The 24,143-nt window shown below is 36.7% G+C and overlaps 1 protein-coding gene across 1 annotated transcript; it reads right to left on the bottom strand.

The window, feature by feature from the left end:
* Window positions 1-2,805: 2,805 nt before the first annotated feature.
* Window positions 2,806-21,402, bottom strand: CLEC1A (C-type lectin domain family 1 member A). The gene is made up of 6 exons (XM_046655178.1): window positions 21,128-21,402; window positions 10,851-10,949; window positions 9,285-9,461; window positions 8,343-8,494; window positions 6,225-6,343; window positions 2,806-3,926 (listed from the first exon to the last, which is right to left on the bottom strand). Exons 1-6 carry the CDS (start codon window positions 21,240-21,242, stop codon window positions 3,776-3,778), a joined length of 813 nt encoding a protein of 270 aa, XP_046511134.1. The 5' UTR covers window positions 21,243-21,402; the 3' UTR covers window positions 2,806-3,775.
* Window positions 21,403-24,143: the final 2,741 nt, after the last annotated feature.

Here is a 24,143-nt window from a genome sequence, read left to right as displayed (position 1 = left end):
CTGGCAGCTGGCAGCTAAGGATAATAACCTGGCATAAAGGAGAAACAATAGCAATTTTTATTATTAAAGACTGTTTGTCTTCAAGATTCTTCTAAGTATTGTCATGGAGCTATGTTTAGAGAAAGAATAGGAAGCACTTAATAACTCTTTTTAGAAAAAGTACAATGAAGCAAAAGGCAAACATCCTTTGGCTGATGTCATCCCGCCAGTACGTGATGCAGTATTTACAAGACAGAATTTTATCTCCCGTGCAGCTGGCATAAACTCCGACAAATTTTTTCAGTGGAAATATTGCTTTCTATACAGATGTTATAGATGAAAGATTTTTCCCTGCAGGTTGCTTCTGGCCCAGAATCTCAAGGCCTTTTTCAAGGCAGCAGTAAGAGATTGGGTCTCAGCGCTGAGATAACCAGTTTAAATTCTTGTCCCACCAATAACGGATAGGGTGTCTTTGATCCATCTCCTGGAGTTCTGAGTCAGCTTTAGAAAATGGAAAGAAAAGGAAACATAAAACTCTGTCCTAGACATGTAAACAGGCTTTGTTATAAGGTATGGTCAAAGTACATCAAATGTGTAAAAAGAAAAACGTTAGAATAGTAATATTGACAGAATAATAATAAGTATTATTAGATTCTAAAAATCTATTCATACAATGAAGCTTGTAAAAAAGTTTTGTATGCTTTATATCAGATTATGCTGCTTTTTGTATTCTTCAAAAACAACAAGAATCCCTTTACAAAGTATTTGACTCCTCAAAATTAAGGCCAACCCTGAGGCAACCTACTAGACTCTTCTACTTAATCTGCTTATATCCCCAAAGTAAAAGGTCCCATTACACTTCTCACACTTCCTGCTGTTACAGGGCTCCTGATCTGTTTCCTGTTGATAAGTTTTAATAGCTGGTTCGATATCCTCAGGAAAAGAAATAGCTCATTGTGTGCCGGGAGGAGCTTGGATCGACCAGGAAAGGCTATGTTCCTCGTTGAACTTTTATTGCAGTTTCTTCAGAATGAGAAAAGTCTTCTCATGCTGAGAAACCCCGTCATGGAGTTGTGCCCTCTGATTCTCAATGGAAAATTGTTCTCAGCAAATCATATTTTCAAATTCATATTATGATTGTTTCATATTCTTAAAATTAAAAAAAATGTTTGCGGAGAGAATGTTGTGCCGTACTCCTTTTCTGTCTTCTGGGTATTGTGATCAGCGGGTTTTGTTACACAGATACGGGGATAGAGGGCAAAGATGGAGGGGAATAAGTTCAAGAACAGCAAAAATATCAAATAAATGCAATTTTTTCCTCCTCACCATCAAAAGTGGCACTTTCCCTTAGGCTGCAGATTTGGAGAGACAATACTGTTCAACACCCACTCTCCAGGCAGCTAGACTCTTCAAAGTAACGGCATTTTAAAGAGACACTTGGCATCCACCCCTGAACCAGACTGCAGCGACATAGGATGTCAACGGTCAAAACTTGATGTTTGCCATGTCCCTATTTTATAACTTAGTCCACAAAGTCATTTGATTTTCTCACATTAACCATATTTTCCTTCTGCAGCAGCAAAGCTTAAATAACATTTAATTGTTTAACTAAAGGCCTAATCCACGTTTCTTGTTACATGCTTATTGCATTAACTGTGTTAATGAAATATCTGCACTCATCATAGGAAATATTTGGCAATATCCACAGATCCCCAGTAGAGATGCCTCTCTACAATATGTACATGACTACAGGTCTCCGAAGAAGGTTGTTTATGCTTATTTGTGCTCCCCTATTTTTAAAAATGAATCACTAAATCTCTTCTCCCCTTTTTTATATATTTTAATATCTCTTACGTTTTATATTGCAATTAGGATTATGAGACTAACTTTGCATTTACCTCACTTCAGCTAACAGTAACACCATGAGGGAATTATAAATATTTCCACTTTATACTTAATGAAATAAGCTTTGTGAAGTAAAATGATTTTCCCAATAATAAATCAGAATAAAGAGCCTAAAACTTGCATTTTATGACCACAAATGCAGTTATCTTTGCACAACACAATCAATCAGCACAGAATTTCATCAGCCCTGAAGACATTTCCTAGCTAATCATCAGAAAATTGAATAAAAAATTCTTAAGGAAGAATCTGCAAAGAGTGATTAAGTGACACCATCTTATGAAAATGAACACAAAAGCATCCTCTTTATCACGTTTGTGAACTTAATGTCAGTAATAGATGTTTCCTGGAAAGAAAAATGAAAACCCCAGTTACTCTTATTGAAAAATAAAGATTTCTAATAGATTAGACTTTCTACTGTTAAACTCCTAATATTGATTTATCTATAAACCAACAAGGTCAGTAGTTGTGATGGTGTTATTTGCATTCACCCTTGATATGCTTGTGCATATTGTCATCCTGAGAAAGGGGCTCCGAGGCAAGAAGCCAGCTATGGATACAGATGCTACAGTCTCTCACTTTCAATGACCTGATTGGACAATTTACCCTGTTGCAATTCGATTTACTCATCTTTAGCCATGTGTTGAGGACATAAACTTGCCTTAAAGAATTTCATTTTAGGAAACTGTTAAAACACCTCTTGAAGACAGTGTGCATCTCAAAGATGTCTTATTTCCCCGAAATAACCAAATAGTCAGTATTCTTGTAGAGTCCGTACAAATTCTCAGCAAGGCACAATCAAAACACTTATTGCCCTCATATTTTGAAGAGCATCTCCATGTTGACTTTTTCCCCAAATCACAAATCCATTCTAAAATCACTCAAATTTCACATTATTTACATTTATTATTATTAAATCTTCAGTACCTGAAAGGTATAAACACGGATCAAAAGGAAGGAAATAGAAACTGAAACCAAAGTATTACAGATGCAAGTAAAGAGACTGACTTTTGTTCTGATCTCCCATGTCTCTGAAGGGAGCATCAGGGACAGTAATTCTGGTATGGAACTGATTTGAGAATATTTCTTTCCTGGGAGAAGTTCCTCTGGAAAGGAGATAATTATTGGAGTCTTAAGTGGACATGAGGAGGTATGTTTGTAAGAAGCTGAGATTCTAATAAAAAGAATGATCCCAGAGGGAATCAGTTCATAGACATAGCAGATGGGGACTTTATTGAGAGATTGTGGAGGCAAAAGTATGAACTGAAGCAAAAAGAGTTAGCTGTGTATTTCATAGCACAGCATAGGGAATGGTTGCTAATTCCTCACGGACTACTTGACTGTTGGGGCAAAGAATGTTACCTACATTTATCTCCTCTACGTCAGTAAGTTTCCCACTTCTCCAAATATTAAGGAAGACATGGAAATAGGGAGATGATATTGGATGCTGAGAAGGAAGAACACTAGAAAGTTATCTCTAAGTCAAGAAGGTGGATTACACAACTGTATGGGTTTCTGAGGCTTCTTGTGGTACAGAAATAGGACTTAGTGACTGGAAAATATATGCATGAATCCATGCTCAGAAGTGCTGGTGATCTCGGACAGGATACATGAAAAGCCTTCTTGTACGAGTCAGAGAGATTGTCTTTCCTGACTTTTTTCCATTCCCCAATGTCTCTAATATCTCTTGCATTGACCTCGAGTGGCTCAATCTTTTCGTTGAATTGTTGAATACACATAGATCAAATGGAAGAAAATAGGCATTGAAACCAAACTAGAAGAGGTTCACGTAAAGACATTGACTTTTGTTCTGATCTTCAATTTCTCTGTAGGAAGCTTGAAGTTGTAGCCGTGGCCGGAGAGTCAATCACCTCCATGTATTGGTTCAGAGAAGCTAATGGAGCCTCTCAGGCTCCACTGTTGCTGCCATTCTCTCACATGCACACCGCCTCAGCTCTCTGCAGTCTTTCGAGAAAGCCTTTCCATGGAGGATGGTCACACAGTCCCTGCTTCTCAGGCTGGTGAAATCTATTATAATCTCAAACCTTAAAAAAAAAAAGAAGTTAATTTAACACAGTTTATTTCTGAAATGAAATATTAAGTACCTAGAAAGTACATAGGGAGTATTTCTAGCTTAATAAAATTATCGAATAGATACCTAGAATGAGTTTACTGGAAATATGGGTCACCAAGCTCTTTCTTTTCAGTCCCTGAATTTCCACATTCATTCTTAGAAGCAGCAGGTCATCCAAAACAACAAAAACTATTTCTAACTAAAATTAAGATACACGTTATAATCCAAATTTATCATATGATTTTACTGGATCTGAAAAAACTATTTACTGGATCTGAAAAAACTATCTACCTTCTCTGTGACTCAGTTTACTTAACTGTAAACCAAAAAATGATTACATTGAATATCTCATATCTCCTAGAAGAACAAATCCTATATGGTATATAGAGACGAAAGGTATTTGTTCAAACGTGGCTTTAATTTTTTAATTTTATTTTTTTGCTGAGGAAGATTCACCCTGAGCTAACCTCCACAGCCAGTCTTCCTCTTTTTTGTATGTGAGCTGCCACCACAGCATGGCCACTGACAGATGACTAGTGTAGGTCCACACCAAGGAATCAAACCCAGGCCACCAAAGCAGAGCACACCACACTTTACCACTAGGCCACTGGGGCTGGCCCTATTTTGTTGTTGTTGTTGATGTATAGTCAACATACAACATTGTATTAGTTTCAGGTGTACAACATAGTGATTTAACATTTGTATACATTACAAAATTATCACCCTAAGACTAGTAACCATCTGTCATCATACAAAGTTATTATAATATTGTTGACTCTCTTCCTTATGCTGTATATTACATCCCCATGACTTATTTATTTTATGACTGGAAGTTTGTACCTCTTAATCCTCATCACCTGTTTCACCTTACCACCTCCCCTCTTCCCTCTGGCAACCACCATTTTGTTCTCTGTGTCTATGAGTCTGTTCTGTTTAGTTTTGTTTGTTCAATTGTTTTGTTTTTTTAGATTCCATATATAAGTGGAATCATACGGTATTCTTTCTCTGTCTGGCTTATTTCATTTAGTATAATACCCTCTAGGTCCATCCATGTTGTTGCAAACGGCAGGATTTCATTCTTTTTTATGGCTGAGTAATATTCCTTTGTGTATATATACCACATCTTCTTTATCCATCCATCTACCAGTAGACACTTAGGTTGCTTCCATATCTTGGCTATTGTAAATAATGCTTCAATGAACAAGGGGCGCATATATCTCTTCAAATCAGTGTTTTCATTTTCTTCAGTACCAGAAGTGGTATTGCTGAATCATATGGTAGTTTTATTTTTAATTTTCTGAGTAACCTCCATACTGTTTCTATAGTGGTTGTACCAATTTACGTTTCTACAAATAGTGTACAAGGGTTCCCTTTCCTCCACCTCGTCACCAACACTTGTTATTTGTTGTCTTTTTGATAATAGCCATTCTGACAGCTGTGAGGTAATATCTTGTGATTTTGATTTGCATTTCCCTGATGATTAGTTATGTTGACCACCTTTTCATGTACATTGGCCATCTGTATGTCTTTTTTGGAAAAATGTCTATTCAGTTCCTTTGCCCATTTTTTAATCAGATTGTTTATTTGATACTGAGTTGTATGATTTCTTCATATATTTTGGATATTAACCTCTTATCAAATATATCATTTACAAATATATTCTCACATGGCTTTAAGTTGCAATATATTTTGGTATAGATATTACTTTTACCTATTTCAAAAGATACCACGCACACTCCTGTCTAAATGCTCACATAAGTAAAACTAATTTTTTATATTACTACTTATATTGTCAGTAGATCTATTCTCAGAGACGGTATTTTTAAAGATGTGCTCCCTATTTCACTGTACAGAAAGCCAAGAAATCTGGGGTCTTATACTATCTCTGGGTATTGAGAAGTTGTGTGACCTTGGGGCAAGTTACTGTGGGCTTCAGTTTACTCATCCATAAAAGACCTCTCTCTGTCTCTGTCTCTCTCTAAATCCCAGACACTTAATTATGCTTTAAGGGACTTCAGGCCCTAAAAAGCAGCCAGAGAACTGTCCCCATTATTTTGCTAACATTTTGTCTCTTTCTCCCTCACCGGTAACAAGCCATTCCAGAGCCAGCACCATGTTTTACACATCTCTGGATATCCTCCTATAAACTTAGTGTCCAGTACAAAGCAGATGTTTGATTAAGGCTTGTTGAACCAAATTTTTTGACTCTGTCACTCAAGCGAAACCTCTCTGTTAAATGCCTTTCCCACCAAATGTTCTGAAGGCTTACAGTTCAGGGGAGTAATGGGCTCCATCCATCCACAGCCAGGCCTCACCACTGCCATTGCGGGATAGCCCTGTCCAATAAGAGTAGAAAAACTCAGAGTAGCTCTGAGGCATGGCAAACTCCTGTGAAAGGCACACAAGAAAACCTTTAGCTTTAGCAGTGTTTCAAATGTGTACACAGAGATGTGTAGGGACAGCCAGCACTTTTAATACGAGAACAACATATGAGTCCTGCCTCACATAGATGACAGTACACAAGAGAAAAAGCATCTGTGCTGAGGACAGTTAATTTGTCCAGGTTAAAGAATTATCTTGTCTTAACAATCGTGGAATATATACTGATATTCTGAAACCAAGAATCACATCAAGCAAGATTTATAAATGGTCTATTATTTTCAATTCACAGCATTAAGCACTAAGATTCATACAAAAAAACATAGGAGGCAGATTTACAAAGAAATGAAGAATGATTCTGGGAAACGGAAGAATATGGAAGGAAGAGTGTAGGAAAGAAAAAGTAAGCTTTATAAATACACATGAAAGGAATTGACCAGGAAAGAGAAAAGAATAATGAATATATTTTAATGCAAAAAGAGATAAAAGAAGAATTTACAAGAATGATTTATGTCTCAGACTAGGAAGGGGAGAAAGAGAAATTTTTCGTATATATGTATATATATATTTTTTGTATATTTATATACATAGTCGTATATGATAACTCCTTTTCTAATATCTATATTGAATTTTTTGTTATTTGCTTTCTTTTATCTAGTCTCATTCAACATAGAAATTTATGTAAATTACCTAAAATTATTACAATTATCCATTTTTATGTCTTTCCTTGCCACTATACTATGAGTTCCTTAAGGACATATGCTTTGTTTTATTTATTTTTATATCCTCAACTCCTCAGATAATTAATGGCACCTATTGGTTCAATGAAAGACCATTGGAAATATAAATGAAACTGTCAGTAAGCAATAGTCATCAAGTAGGCATATCAAAAGAACAGTTGAAAATATTGTTTCAAATTGAATGATGCCCTCTTCAAATTAAAAGTCCTGAAGATAAATCATATGAAAGTGATTTAAGTGTATACAAATATACAAAATGTAGAAGAAAAAATGTGAAACTTTCACAATAATATTTTCTACCATTGTATATATATAGTTCAGTTATATACCTGAGTCCTCACTATGTGCTGGAGATGGAGGAAACAAAGAAAATAAGAAAAATTAGGAAGGTTTATGCTAGGATATAATATCTTAGTCAAATAAATCACCACCCTTTCTGCCTAAACTGAGTCATCAAGAAAGGATGAAAAATATTATTTTATTAGATGAGAGAGATAGCAGAGTTTCATTCATCACAGATTTCAGGAAGTGGGTAGGAATTAAGATGCAGCTAGAGGGTTGTTAAGAGTTTGCATAGTTAGCTAGACATTTATTTCAATTAAGTAATCCTTTGTCAATAACCTACTTTGTGCCAAGATCTCTGCTAAAACAATGATAAATAAATAATAGTCACAATGCTTAAGGAATTAAATATAAATGCAACAATAAATGTAAGAGAAAGGGGAATAATCACACCATTTTAATAGTGTACTTTTATTGTATGTGCTTACTTAATATATGCCAATTTATAGTTTTATTTTCATATTTGCCTAGACCAGTCTATGTTAAGCTATAAACTTCTGGAAGGTAAGATATTTATTTGCAGATTATGGCAATGATTTAATTAAGTATTTTTCAATTAAAAGCTTTCCCACTTTTATAATGGAAGAGCAGGAAGTGCTATTTTCATCTTCCTGACGTTGTGTCAATATTGTTGTCTTCCTACCCAAATCAAAAGGGATAAGAAATTAAGGCATTCTTTGTTTGATTCCTGACTCATGGGGAGTTTGAAGAGCTTTTGTTCATCTTTCTAAACGGTGGGTATTTTTGGAGAACAGAACTCCTTTTACCTATCTCAGGGGATCATTCAAAGCAAGAAGAATAAGACTTAGGCCTTCATTATAATAAATGGGAGAGTCTGTGCACGTTGACTCCTTAGAATCTTCTTATATAATTTAATCCCTCTTTTTGAGAATACTTCAAACACTGACCAAGCCTCAGGCTCTTACCAGTACTTGTCGTGTGTTTATCATCAGCATGGTCGAGTTCTCAGAAATGCAGAAATATTCACAGCCCTTCCAACTCTTGCTCTCTTTATAGAATTGATAGCATTTGTCGCCATGCCACTTCCATTTTTGGGGGCAAGGGCTGCACCTGTGTTCTTGGAAAGAAACCAATTTTAATGTTATTTTCTACCCAGGTCTGCTGGCTTTCCTCTCTTGAAATTACGTAGTATTTGACTACCCAAGAAAGAATTGATTCTCTTTCTCTTAGATATTTAATTGCCCAGCAGTGATAACTACAAATGTTTACCAAACACCCACTACATGCCAGGAATTGTAATTGGTACTGAGTATACTGTGGGAATTAAAACAGACACTGCCTGCTTTCATGGAGTATGGAATCTAGTAATGAATGATCAGAAAGTCCTTTCTTGCCCTATGTAATTCAGTATACTGAGAGGATATTCAATTTCATAAAGAACTTTTCATATTCAGAAACTCAATATGTATTGTATTTAAGAAACAACTGAAGTTTCTACAATTTTCTTCCTCAAAATCCTCTTATATAATAGTAAAAAGAGTCTTGAAAATGCAATATATACCAATGGGATATGGACTCCTTTCTCATACTAAACATAAATAAATAAAATTTTAGAAAAAATTGCATAAACACTAAGCCAAGCATGAGAATCAGAATGGTAAATTTCCATGTGTCAGAAATTAAGATGGATATCAAAGTCAGAGAAATAAGTGCACAGGTCAAGGGTAGGCAGACTCTGTGGGTAGTGGTTGTAAATGTAGGAACTAGGCCCTGAGACCCATGGTTTTAATGTCTATGTATGAAGTTTGCCAGACAACTACATGGTTCCCAGGTACCATGATGGGAAAGTCAGCCCCATATTGACAGATACCTTGAGGGCAGAGGGGAGCCTAGTGATCAGGACTCACCTCCAGTTTTGTTATAGAGCTCTCGACAAAGTTTTTCAGCCACACGCTGGAGAGTTTCTGCAAGCCGCCTGTTCTGGGCTTGGAGAGATTGCAGCTGTTGGGAGAGATTCCCCAATCTTTCTTCCTTTTCAGAAATGCTGTCTTTCTGAGTATTGGAGAGCTGGTAGAACTGAAAAACTAACCCGCGTTACCAAGTCAGACTGGACAGCTTATTTCTTCATTTCTATTTCTATTTTCTACACATGGGAAGACAAAATGGTACTTGTTTAAGATCTCAAGTTCTGAGATCTCATATTGCCTATATTCAAGTTTGGACTGTAGTAACATAATAAATTGTATTGCTTTAGGCAAATTAATTTCTCTAAGTCTATTTCTTCATCTGAAAAGTGTGGAGTCATAATAACAGTTTCTAACTTCAGGAATAAATTTCTTAATCATACTTACTGCTCAATAAATATTTTTATGTATACTCTCAAACCATTACTCAATTGAAAACCAAAAATCCATCTATCTATTGATCATTATATTAAGTATTGACAATGTACCATATATCATTATCTCCTTCAATCATTAAAATAGTCATAGTATCATTTCTACATTTTTATAGATTTGCAATTGGGCTCAGTGAGAACAAGTAACTTCTTTAATATCACTTAGCTAGAAAATTTCAGTGCTTAACTTTAAACTCCAAGTTTCTAAGTCTAAATAGAGAAATTCTTCACGAATCATGAGAGTTGCTTTATACACCTAAAGACAATGGTGGTTGCAAAACAACAGTTTTATCAAAATGAAGTAAAAATTTTGGAGCCAGGTGAAAACACTAGGAAACTATTTTCTTAATTCTAAAATTTAAGATCACAAACAAGTTCTAAAATTTCCTTAAAAAAAGCAATTTTTGACATTAAAACATTCTCATCTATGTGACCTTTTATCTTGATCCACTTTCTTCAACTGTTCAGGAAACACTGCTGCAGGGTCTCAATCTGATGAAGCAAATTTGCTCACTTCCTTTTTTAAGTTTTTTACTTTGTCCTAACTAGTTTGAAATTTAAAGACTTTTATACATGCATTTGTCCTTGTTTGATTTTCACAAGTTTTTGCAAAATGATTCTATACTTGCTGGACTTTTTGAAAAAATGTTACAATGATTAAGAACTTGATCTGTTCTTGTATGAGGGGGCGGGATATAAATGAAATCTCTTCCCTCTGCATGGCCCACTGAGCCACACATACAAAAGCAAAAACCACTGCTGCTCTACTCTTTTGTAGAATGGAAAAGGGGTGAAGTATGCATTTATTAAAAATTGCTGATTTTAAACATTAACATATAAACAAACAGACAAAAACCTTCCAATCTCAAATAGAATGTAAAAGTCTAGCTGGCAAGTGATTGTTGTATTTTAATGCTTCTATTAGTCATCACTTAAACAGGTGCATTACAATAAGGTACATTGAATTATCAACAGCTCCAGAATTAAGGGAAAAAGAAAAATCCATAACAAGTATTTCTCGTCCTAGACAAACCTTGGAGCCAGGCTCCTCCCCCGAGTCAGAGCAGAGACTTACACAGGAGCCCCAGCGCTGCCAGGCCAATCAGCAGCAGCAAGCACAAAGTCAGCAGGGTCAGGGCCATTGGGCGCCAAGCTGAAGAGGAAGGCTGGTGCTCTGCAGGGAACAAAAGAAAAGGCAGAGTTTCGCTTTTTCTTCCTCTTGGATCTATGCCAGCAGCAAGCAAATGAAAGGAGTTTGTTCTGGGAAGAACAAATTCTGCAGAACAACAGTAATAAGGGGCTAGATAACAGTCCCTCTGTCCTCAGAAATATTGTCATAAGGCTCTATGTCAAGCCTCACTTACCACAGCTAGATTCTTTCACAAGCCCCACCCATTTCTATCCTCCCCACCCACCCAGTCCTACTTTGCAGTGAATCCAGTTATGCATTACCATTATCTTTATGTGTTTGTTTGCATAATCTTCTTTTTGCCAAAATTCGACTTATAAAAGACTCTCATGAAAATGCCTTAACAAGGAACAATTTTTCACAACGTCAGAGAACCGATGAAATTAATTTGTTGTTACTTTTGCAAAACACCCATCTCCCAAGTATCACGTATGCTTCTTCTAAAGAGAAATTGCATGTCAGCAGTGTTCATTTTGCTGTTTCTTTTTAGGATTTCTTTGATGAAAGTCTCTCTTTTGTAAGGATTTTGTCTGTTCATTCATTTGATTTATCTCTCTTCAAAAATAGATTATAAAGAAACATGATCATCAATTTCTCACGGATGGATGTAAGCTATTTCAATTTTGTACCAGTTAAGTAACGAAAAAAAAAAGCTGTAGCCAGCATCCTTCCCTTGCCACATCCCCACAGCAGAGGCATTCCTGAGTCAGAATGAACCCATCAACTAATGAGCTTCTTTATCGATCTGAATGACCTGAGATGTCTAACAAGGAAGACCCCCCAATCAGGTACAGGTAGCATCTAGCATTGTGATTAAAATGAAACAAAGGGAGAGTAAAACCCTCAAATTCTGATGTCTTCATGACTTGTGAGTTTCACTTCTTTGGGAATTCAAATCAGGTTCTAAAACAAAAAGATTAAAGACGTAAATTCATTTCCTCTTTAGCAAAGTCCCCTACGCAATATATTGTAAGTACAGAGATTCATGCTAAACATTATTTCCAAGTGGGGAGTGACAAGTGGTAAAAATAGTATAGAAATAGAAAATATGATCACTATCCTTTGGAACTCACATCTTGTAGGCAAAATAAGTAAAAATCAGGGAGCAGACATTGATGGATTTTAAAATGTGAACCTTATTTTCTCTTGATAATCATCTCCTTCATAAAAACTTTCAATGGCTTGCATTATTTTTAGAATAAAATTCACATCACTTTTGACAAAGACCCTGGTTCCTCTTTTTAAAAAATTTCCAGTAGCTTTATTGCACTTAGAATAAAATTCTACAAGAATCATTTTCATCTGGACTCTCCCTAGCTCTTTCACCCATTTCTGAACTATTCTTCTCTCACTCAAATGCTCTTACTCACAGTGGCCTTCTGTTTATCCTTGATCCAAACAAGTTTATGCCTGTCTTAGTATCTTCGTATTAGTTCTGCCCTCACCTCCTAATTAATTAATCCTCAGATTGGCTATTGGTAGGCTACTTCCTGTTGCTCAGCTTTCAATTTAAATAACACGTCTTTGAGAGAGGTCTATGAGTCCATCTCTAGCACATCAGCCATTATGTAGGCTTTGTTAAAAATAATATTATTAAGTAATATTTTCATAGCTTTTGTTTGCTCGTTTTTGTCTATCTCCTCCCCCTTGAATGTACATGCCATTAAAACAGTCATCTTGTCTCTCTTGTTCAACAATGTATTTCCAGTACTGAAAATACTGCTTGCCACATAAGGGTTGAATACATATTTGAATGAGTAAATGAATGAAGAACAAAATTAGAAAAATTAATGTTACCTAAACAATGTAAATTTTACAGAACAACAGAAGATTATCTAAAGTTAAACTTTACAGATTGTTTGTTAAAAATCTCTTGACTTTTCAACAATATTTCTGTCAGCAGAGGGCAGCCAAAGATAAACTCATCTCCCAGCCATACTGGTTTCTACACACTGACTTGTGTGAGAGTCTGTATCATGAACAAATATGAGAGAAATTTGCTTTGTCCTCTATTTTCTTTAATTAGCTGACCTATATAGTGTGGTCTAAATTTTCCTGAAAATTGATAGCTTCTCATGGCATTCACCTTGAGTATCACAAATCAAGTATAAAAGAACAAGATCAGAAGGCATAAGATAGCTTCAGCTAAATATCCTCTCCAAAACCCAAGTCTTTTTAAATTTCTATATAGCTCAAGAAAATTAACCATGTGGATGTTTGTAGATTCCAGAGGTACAGTGCATATATGGACCTATCACCGTGATGGCTTTATTTTTCTCCATATTTCTCCATATCGCCATCAAATATATTATGTATGTTACTTATTTCTTTTGGTTTATATCTGGTCTTACCCCAGTAGAAAGTAAGCTCCTTCTTGGAAAAGATTATTCCCTGTTTAGTCACTACTATAGCTCAATACCTACAGCATCAGTTGAAATAAACTCAGTTAGTGTTGATTGAATGAATGAATGTGTCTGTTGTATATAAATATCTCTGTTATATGCCTGTCTATGTCTGCTCAAACCCATTTTAGTACTACACATCTCAAAAGCATAAAAAATGTAAAAAGTGCTGTCCCTTTTTATGATTAATATTTTCCTTGTCAAAATTAGAAATAATTTTAAAAAGGTAAAGAAAAAGAAGAACTATGGAAATCAACCAAATTATTTATCCTTTAAGAAACCTACTTTGTGTAAAATTAGGGGCAAAGGAGGTGTTATTTTTCTGCCCAAAGATCAAAAAGAGTGAACTTACATCCTTACTGTGAAACGAGAGCATGGACTTTAGAGATTAGAACACTATTTAATAATAATGATATCCATGTAAAAAATAAATATATGATCCTTCCTAAGGTTGCCTCTAGGACAGAAAAGGAAAGAAATGTAGTATGTTTTCTGCTAAGGAAACGAAATTTCAAAAATTTTCTTCTAAGGAATCATCTTTCCCTGATCATTTGAGAATTTTTCTACTGACTCTTCTCTCTCTCTATCTCCCTCTCCCTCTCTCTCTCTCTCCCTCTCTCCTCCCTTAATAATCACAATCCCTCTCTGTTTTATCTAAAGACCCAGAGAAACATAACCCTAGGGCATTTCTAAAGCAGGTATGGTCATTTCCTAGGCAACTAGGCTTCCATGATGGAAAGACTCTGGAGTTGAAAGTTTCACCTTTTTTTTTTTTTCTTTGATGCTATTTTTCCCTCTTGGTATTCTTTTTTCTTTTCTTAACTATGAGTTTAATGTTTCTGAGTTTTATTCCAAGCGCCCCTGATCATAATGAGGTCTCTCTCTAGGGACCACCCCCACCCTAAAATAAGAAAAATAAGCTGCCTGGGAGGTGCCTCAGTTTGGCTTGGCTTTACTGTGGTTTTCGTTTTTTGGAAGAGAACCCCTAGGCTGTCTCCTGGGGTATGTTTACAAAGAGGTGTGGACAGGCCAAGGAATGATATAAACATCTCTAAGAATAATAAGATATGTAGAAAATAATACCCCTTTCCTGTATCCTCTTACTATAGCTATACTATGAAAGGCTACAGTGCTAAGGTTTTGAATACAAATCTCCTTGTAGTTATAAGAAACTTTGTGGATGAAGAGTTGCCATACTTGACCAGTTACTCTTCATCAGACACCACAGAGGGAAAATTTTGTTCACCTCCATTTCGAGGGCCAACAAAAGATGAAACAGACATTACCAAATGTAGTTTATTAGTAATCCTCTGAAATAGAAAGGATCTTAAAAGCTAGAAAAGACACAGAATTTAAATAATCTGCACAAAACTACATTGCAAACTAGTGGCAGGGCTAGGATTAAATTGGCATGCTAATGCCACATTTTGTACACTTTCCTGTGAGCCAGTCTCACAGAAAAATGGAGCTAAACTGGTGGAAGGGTACGTATCTCAGAAAATATTTATCCTTTAGATCACTTCTTAATCATGAGACATTGCTAGCTCATATCTGACTTTGTGATATACTTTAAAATTGTAAATATTGTATTTTCAGCAACTTCTTTTTGTTTCCTTAATTCTCACATATGGCACATAGCAAACCTTCTCATGGGAGGGTGTTCAAGTTTCCACGGGTTGAGAGTAGTTTTCAGCATTCCTGAAAATGCAGGTTTCCTTTCCTTTATGAGTCTATGTCAAATATTTGCTATTTTCATTCTTTCTAAAAGCAAATGTGTGTTACCATTCCTATTATTTCAAAATAAGCATACATCCAAGAACCATAAGCTGTTTCCAGAATATCACTGAGTTTTTGATTCACAGCAATTAGAAGCTCAATTATATTTTTTCTTTTGAGTAAAATTTAGGTGAGTCAATTTTAGATCCCAATCAAGGAGTTTCATTTGTGAAATATAGTTAAAAAATAACATTACTATGAAATATAATTCCTTGAGTTATTGAGATAAACGCCATATATGAATTATCTCACCTATCCTTACAAACACCATATGAGGTAGATACTATTATAATCCCCATTTCTCAGGTGGGCAACTGAGTCCCTGTGGGGTTAGTTATGTTACCTAAGGACACACAGCTACTGGTAATAATACTCACCGAGTGTATTATATATGCTATAGTATTTCATTTGAATCTCCCAAAACTTACTCAAGAGGACATTGTTTTTAACCTTTTTTTTTGTGGATAAGAAAGCTGAAGTACCAAGAAGTTACTTAATTTGCTTAGGGTTCCACAGCTAGCAAGTGATGGAACCAGAAGTGCTGTCTAAGCACTCTCATTCCAGAGCTGAACATTTTAATCATTTTCCTATCCTCCTAACAAATCTCACATTAATATTTGCTCTCATATGGCAGTTCGATGTGGAATGATAGAGAAGCTTTAGTCTTTTACCACTTGCAACTTTTTGCTTCCATATTGTGAAATATCCGAGTAGCAGCCACCTTAAATCACACATTCTACCACCAAGGCATAATAGTATAAATTTAATTTCTTCCTTAAGGTAAAACATCTTCTTAGTGTGCTATGTAAGGCCCTGCATAGTAAGATCCCATCTTACTTTTTAGCCTCATCTGCCCAGATACCCCCATACACCTCCTCCCTTTGAGGACTTACCGTTCCTCAGCCCAATTGTCTACCTTGCCCTCATGTTAGACTTTGTTGATGATACACAAAATTACCTTATCCTGATCTAAATTCCAATCCAAAATTAACACCCCATCTTCTCCCTCTGAACTCTCGTCTTTCTAATTTTACCTATCAATACACTACATCTCTTACATGTGCTCCAAACTAGCTTTTGCTTCTCTGCTTTTATCTTTGTACATGAGGTCCTCACTATGGAAAGGTCACCCAGTGCTCCATCTTACTCCACCTGAAAACTTTGACTCAGCCTTATAGACCAGGAGCAAATGCCACTTCTTTTAAAAATATGCACATGAGTAACTTGTTTGTTCCATTTGCTTCTACGGCCTCCTACATATATTCAATAGCACTGCACAACATTTTCTTATAATTGCTGGTTCAGATTATTCCTTCCACTTCTCTAAGCATCTCAAAAGCAGGGTCTCCCCAGTGCCTACCGTAATGCTTAATATTTAGTAGGTGTGCTTTAAAGATTTGTTGAATCAATTAAATGTGATTTATGCTATGACTCGGCAATGAAGGGGTTATGCTATAGCTGAGGAAATGAAACTAAAAGTCTGGGGAAAATTCAAGCATATTGTCATTAATATAAGCAAAGAAAAGTGGAACTTGAATTTATCATTAAAGAGTTTTTTTTTCTTAAACTCAAATAAGTTTTCATATTCTTTTGATAGGACTACATTCAGTTTCCAGCAGGAGTTTTGGCCCATTAGTTATTTCATTCTCTCTCCTTCAGTATATTATTACTGTGAAGTGCTTTACCTGCACTTCTTTTCAAGCTACAACTGAGCTAAAACCTCCCACACCTTAAAAAATTAATTTTCAAGTACTCATTCAACCCCATAATACCTCAGATATAAGACTTTATCTCTTCTCCTTACTGCCAGGCTCCTCAAAAAAAAGAAAGAAAGGGAGAGAAAAAAGACAATGACTTAAATTGTTTGTTTTCCTGCCTCTCAGTTCCTATCAAATTTCTGCTATTAAAAATCACCAATAATCCATTTTCCTTCTCATTGCTAAAACAATAAAATGTTTTTGGCCTTCTTCTTACTTGAACTCTCTGAAGATTTATTGTTTATTATTTTAAAGATTCACTATTCATTACCATTGACTTTTCCATTTCTCTTGAAGTTACTGTCTCTTGGCTTTCTATAGATGGTTCTATCTCCTTTTCCAACTTCTACCCCTCTCTACCATTCATTCTTAGTCGCTCTTATTGGAATATCTTGTTCATCTGCCCCTCACTTGTATTCTTTGAGATTCCCTTCTTGGCACTCTTCTCCTCTGTTCTTCTGTTTTTTCGTTTTACATTCTCTTCCTCAGTGATCTCATTCATTCTCAGAAAGTTTAATTCCTACCTAAATGCCAGTAATTGTCACGTATATATGTAGCTCAGAATCCTTAACCCTGATTCACATCGTGTGTATACAAGTGTCTGTGGGCAACTGCAACTGTGTGTTCCTTCTCTTACAGTCATGTTAAACTCAAACTGAATCCTTCGTCTTTCCTATTCCTCCTGTAGTGTCTATCTCAGTTAATGGCAGTACCATGCACTCAACATTAGACGGAACCTAGTCAAACCATGCTCTCCCTTTCCTTGTCATCCCATATGTAACCAGTCACCAATTCTTTAAACTCTACCTACGCAACATCTTTCACGTCTCATTCCTGTACCACTTTACTTCAGGTTCTTCTAACCTCATTCTTAGACTCGTGCAAAATCTGGTATTAGCTCATCCAGTTTCATAATCCTTCAATTCATCTCCTCATTGCAGCCTAGATGGTCTTCTAAAAACACAAAATTGATTATGCCACTCCCTATTTAAATCCCTCAATACCTCATTTTACCTACTGAGTAGAATCGAAATACCTCAGTTAGACACAGAAGGCCCTTTCCTAACTGTCCAGACCTACCTCTTAGTCCAACTCTAGACATCAGCCATAACACATCGCTTGTAGTTCTCTGAAAACACAAAGTTACATAAGACCTTCATGGCATTCCTCTCATGTGTCTGTCTGCCTGTAGTGCCCACTGCCCCTGAAGCTTCCCCACTTTTGCTTCCATATCATGTGGGACATCTTAAAGTTAACTCATTTCAATAGTCACTCCCTCTCTCAAAACTTTCTTGATCTCCTCTACTCTTACCAGATAGAAGTGGCCAAGCTCTCCATTGTACCACGTGCTTGCTTCCCTCATGGCACCTTATCTCACTTATTGCTTAGTCAAGAATTATATCGGACTTAAGTTTCCTCATAAACAGGGATCATGTCATGTTTGGCATTATATCCTCAGTACTTTGCAACATGCCTGGCATAACAAGACCACAAGCACAAGTTTGTAGAAAGAAAGTGTGAGAGCACTGTCTTTCATGTTTACTTTCTATTTATCTAATTGTTTGGCATTTTTTTTTAACATGAACATTACTTTCGTATTGAAAAAGTGAAAAATCTAGAAAATAAAAGAATGTGTATAATTTATTTTTATTAATTCTAAAGAAAACATTAAAATTTTCCAGTCATAATTGTGGCACAACATTATGTTGAATCTGAATCCTCTGTGTTGCCAAAAAATTCCCAGAGTGAATTTTGCTCAGTGTTTTTGTTTCTTTGTTTTGTTTTTGTTTTGTTTGATGAGGAAGATTCACCCTGAGCTAACATCTGTTGCCAGCCTTCCTCTATTTTGTATGTGGATTGCCGCCACAACACGGGCGCTGATGAATAGTGTAGGTGTACGCCTGGGAATTGAACCCTGGCTGCTGAAGCAGAGCATACTGACCTTAACCACTAGGCTATGGGGCCAGCCCTTTTGCTGTTATTTATAACAGCAAAATTACTTCATATCTATTTTTCTATAGCCACATTCCTCTAAACATTTGCATTGTTACAAGATAGAAATAAAATATCTTACATGTACAGTAAGATAACTATTTCCACTTGTTTGCCTCCAAGACACTTTTTTGTAACCTCTACTCCTACTGTTTCAATTTCCACTTTTTACAAAAAGGCTGCCAGATGTTTCAGTTAGTGTTTCATCCTGCTCCACCTCCCTCTCCACCCTCCCTCCTCAGCAGAACTTATTTGTACATGCTGTTCCTGATTATGCTGATCACTAATCCTTGTGAGAGTTCCTGGCTCCAGTCAAAGGTGAAAAATGAAGTTATACACAAGCCGCTTAAAACCACAGCCCTAAGAGCTGACTCTTCACAAGATTTGTTGGGGGAAAACATATTGTATCCTATTACACATATCTGGTGGCTATGGAAACTTTGCTTTGTTGTCACTTTGCCTCACATCAAGGAGGCTGGAAATCCCCGATATCCCCTCACGGTTTACTAGATAGTTCAGTAAAAAAAAAAAAAAAAAAAAAAGCCACATCAGTAAGTCTCAGGTCGGGAGATGATTTAATGGATAGAAAGTGAATGGGAAGGCTTAGCAGGGAAAGGAAGAAAACCTAAAAGTTTAATACAGGCACTGAACGAGCATCTCTCTGATGCAGACTGATGCAAAAATGTTAAGCAGAACACAGAATTCTCGAAGAATGTGAAAAGACACTCACATTTTTGATGTGTCTGCAGTGTGTGTACCAAGGACTTTACATGGCTTATCAACCTTAGTACTCACAGCCACCTTATAAGAGAGGTTTTGTTACTTCTAATTAACACTGATTCAAGTCGATGTGAATCAATATATACAAAGTGCTTAAAACAATGCCTGGTATATAATAATCACTATATACATGTTGACTATCATTAATATTTTACAAATAAAGAAACTGAGGCCCCAGAATACTCAAGTAACTTGCTGAATGTTACGCTGTTAGTAAGTAGCATAGCTGGTATTAGCACCTAGTGTTGTCTGTATTCAAGTGTGAGGTGTTTTCACGAGAACGCAAGTCACATTGCTGCCTTAGATCGGCTCAGATGCCCAGGAAATAAAGTCCTTCTCTATGTATGTGAATTATCTCTTCCAAGGACTGGAAAAATAAGTATTTTATTACTGGTGTCCGGCTCCGTGGCTGAGTGGTTAAGTTTGCGTGGTCAGCTGTGGCGGCCCAGGGTTCAGATCCTGGGTGCAGACATGGCACCGCTCGTCAGGCCACGTTGAGGTCGCGTCCCACATCCCACAACTAGAAGGACCTGCAACTAAGATATACAACTATGTATGGGGGGGTTTGAGGAGATAAAGCAGAAAAAAAAAAAAAGAAGATTGGCAACAGTTGTTAGCTCAGGTGCCAATCTTTAAAAAAAATAAATAAATATTTTATTACTATGTCAGAAGGTGAATTATTAGAAATAAAGGCTTAAGATGAAGCTAAATGTAACTACAATGAAATATTTTCATAATTTAACTCAATCATCTCAATAATATTCTGGGAGTCAGTAGAAGAAAAGGGAATGGGATGGGCCTTAATTGCATCTGAGTACACGGTTTAGATCATCGAATCACAGGATTTCAGAGCTGAAGGGACTTGAGAAAGCATTGGCTTTAATCCCCCTCATTTCACAGATGATAAAACCAAACACCTGATGTTGACATGACCGTCCTCAGGCCTCACAACTTCAAGATGCAGAATTATAAGAACAAAATACCAGGGATGATGTGTCTGCTTTGAATTCTCCCTTTAAAGCTGTAAGTTCAAAAATAGCAAAAATGTAGCCATTATAAATCTAAATTTCCGGATCAGATTACAGATGGTAAATAAAGCAGCACCGGATTTGGCCTTCATGGGAAGGTGGGAAGTGGAAGGGACATCATTTAATTGTACATACAATCCCACCTTTGCACATTATACCTACTTGGTAAAAGCAACACACCCTCAACTGCAAAACACTCGGCCAGCAGTAGAATCTTAGAAAAATAAACATCTGTGTATGTACTGAGTTTAATTTTTCAGATGTTCGTACGTGTGGCACATAAGTTGTGAAAAGTGCACAGTTACACATTATTGTAAATCATGAATACATTTTCTCTCTTTCCTCCATTTTGTACATTTCTAGGAGAGGTAGCTCATCTCATGCATTTCTCAAGGGTCTGGCCAATTTGGACTTGGGAGACAGAGTACCTGTGTTCCCAGGCTCTGGCCGCTGGGTTGTAGTAGAGGCTTGAGAATGCAGGCTCATGGTGGTGTCCCCATCAGCATCCAGAATGTCCCTCGTGCTGCTGTACTTGGCCTGCATCTGGATTCCTACAGGGGTGAAGGCGAGCTGTGGTCAGATGGCCCCAGGCCGCCAGGCTACTGTGGGACAGTTCAGGAAGCGAGGCACTGAAAGGCATTCCTAATGTTCTTCTCTCCCAGCAAGTAGCAGGGGAAGCCTCTGACTCTAGTTCCTGCCTGGAAAAGCCCAGCCCCTCTTCTGTGAACTTGTGCTCTGAATGCCAAATTGGTCAGGCGGAGGGGAAGCAGCATGTGTTTTCTATTTGGGCGGTCTCTGTCCGAACAATGACTGAAGGTGTTGCCCTTCTCAGAGCTCTTTTGTTCATGTTTGTAATTCCTGTGTTACTACAGCATAAAGAAGACAAGACCTTACAGTCACACAGATTCCTTCAGACTCTGCAGAACATTAATCAGTCACAGAGATACATACCATCCAATTTCTTACCCATTATATACTCACTGAGTCCCTTAGATTAAATTTAACCTCTCCAAGCCTTCATGAAAAGAGAAGAGACTATAGGACAAGCTTCTTCCTTTCTCCAAAGGCAGGGTATAAAGCATCATATACTTGTAATGTCAGCACAAACGAGTCCTTTTAAGGATATTTAATCGATTCTACTCTTTCATTTTACAAAAAGAGAAATTGAAGCCCAGCTAGATGAAGTGATTGCTCTAAAGTCACATAGCTGATTAGTGACAGAATTAGCTTTAAAAATGCTCTCCTGCTGTCAATTCAATCATCTTTCTTCTTAGAGTATTTGGACTCAATTTAACATTTTGTAGCACATTTGATACATCATGATCATGAACAATTACACATTTTACTGGAAGTCAGGGCTCTTAGAATTATTACTGCCTGTGAGTTTGAGAAGCCAAGTAACAATTTTTGCCTAAATTTCCTAAGCTCAGAAGGAAATGAGAAGATTATTTTAGATGATGTACAAAAATTCTTCCTGAAGCTATATAATAGAAATATATTATTCAACCAATACTTTTCTATGTTTTAGGTAATAGCCAGGCTAAATCAAACATAGTAAATATAAAGGAGTGTGGAAGATTCTTCGGGTAGGGCAACCAGGACCTATGAGGAACAAATCAGGAAGTGTAAATTGTGGATTCATTATATGTCTCAAGCCATGTATTGTTCATCAGGTTATTCTAAATAAAACAAACCTAAAGAGACCTTTCTCTTGCATAATGACTTGTAAAAAGTAGGAAATCAAGAGCCAGCCCTGATCACCTTGTGGTTAAAGAGTTAAAGTTCAGCTTTGGGGCCCAGGTCAGTTCCTGGGCGGGGAACTCCACCACTCTGTCAGTAGCCATGGTGTGGCGGCAGCTCACAAAGAAGAACCAGAAGAATGTACAACTATCCTCAACTATATACTGGAGTTTTTTGTGGGGGGAGAAGAAAAAAGGAGGAAGATTGGCAACAGGTATTAGCTTAGGGCAAATCTTCCCCCTCAAAAAAAGTAGGAAATCAAAAATTATTTGGTCATTCACATTGGATTGATGATTTAGAAACTATTATAGAAGAGAAGTCAGTAAAAAATTTGAAAGGAGAGGTAAGAGAAGCACATATGAGAATGAAGCAGGAAGATAGAATATTAGAAATTGCAATAGCTAGGGCCTGAAAAAAAAACACACATTTAGGAGATGCTGGTAATTATGATTCTAATGAAATAGTGATTGGGATTATTTCCAAACTTCAGTGATTCAAGTAGATCCTTGATAATTTTTTTTTTTTTTAAGATTGGCACCTGGGCTAACAACTGTTGCCAATCTTTTTTTTTCTGCTTTTATCTCCCCAAACCCCCCTGTACACAGTTGTATATCTTAGTTGCAGGTCCTTCTAGTTGTGGGATGTGGGACACCGCCTCAACGTGGCCTGACGAGCAGTGCCATGTCCGTGCCCAGGATCTGAACCCTGGGCCGCCGCAGCGGAGCGCGCGAACTTAACCACTCGGCCACGGAGCCGGCCCCGATCCTTGATAATTTTTCACAAGCAATATACATTGCTGCATTTTTATTTCTTACTTATTTTTTTAGCAATGACAAAAATAGTTTTTGAACACTTACTTTTTGGCAGGTGCTATTCTGATTCTGGGATACATCAGTGTAAAACAAAACCCTCTGTACTTTTAGAGCCTACATTCTATGGAGGAAGGCAGATGATATACAAGAAAGAATAAGTAAACACATAGTAGAATATGAGACTGTGATAAGAGATATGAAAATATATGGAGAGTAAAGGAAGTTAAGAATATAGAGGAAGAAGTAATTTTAAATAGATAATCAGAGTCAGCCTCATTTCAGAAAGTGATATTTGTTCAGAGACTTGAAAGAGGTGGAGGAGTAGGCCCTGCAGGTAGATGTCTGGGGTAAGAATCATTCAGGTAAAGAAAACAGGAAGCTCTAAGGTCCTGAAGTGGAAACATGCCAGCTGTGGTTGAGAAATAATAGAGAAACCAGTGTCCTAAATGGAATGAGTAAAGAGGAGAAAAGTAGATTAGCTCAAAGGAGTAAAGTGGGCTACAGTAATTGTCTTATAGATAATTGTAAAAGTCTTTTGTTTTTAGTTTTGATTTTTGTTTTTACTCTGACTTATATGGGAAGTCAAAGAGAGTTTTGGTAGAGGGTTGATATGATTTGTTTTAAATTTAGTGGACTCACTTTGCTATGTCTGAATATGGACTATAGAAGGACAAGGCTGGATGCTGGGAGACTACTCTGAAAGTGATTCCAATAATTCAGGCGAGAGAAGATGGTGGACCTTGAATAGGTAAGTGTTTCCTCTAGTATGATTATTACTCATCTTGAATTTACCTTTTAGACATAAATGCAGTTAGCAACTATTTTCTCTTTTCTGTCTCTTGGAAAAGTGTGGATGTTTTCTGTTCATTCCCATGTGCATTTCCGTGTAAGC

The sequence above is a fragment of the Equus quagga genome, chromosome 1, assembly GCF_021613505.1.
Source record: "Equus quagga isolate Etosha38 chromosome 1, UCLA_HA_Equagga_1.0, whole genome shotgun sequence".
NCBI classification, from domain to species: Eukaryota; Metazoa; Chordata; class Mammalia; order Perissodactyla; family Equidae; genus Equus; species Equus quagga.
This window is presented reverse-complemented; position numbering and strand designations above follow the sequence as displayed.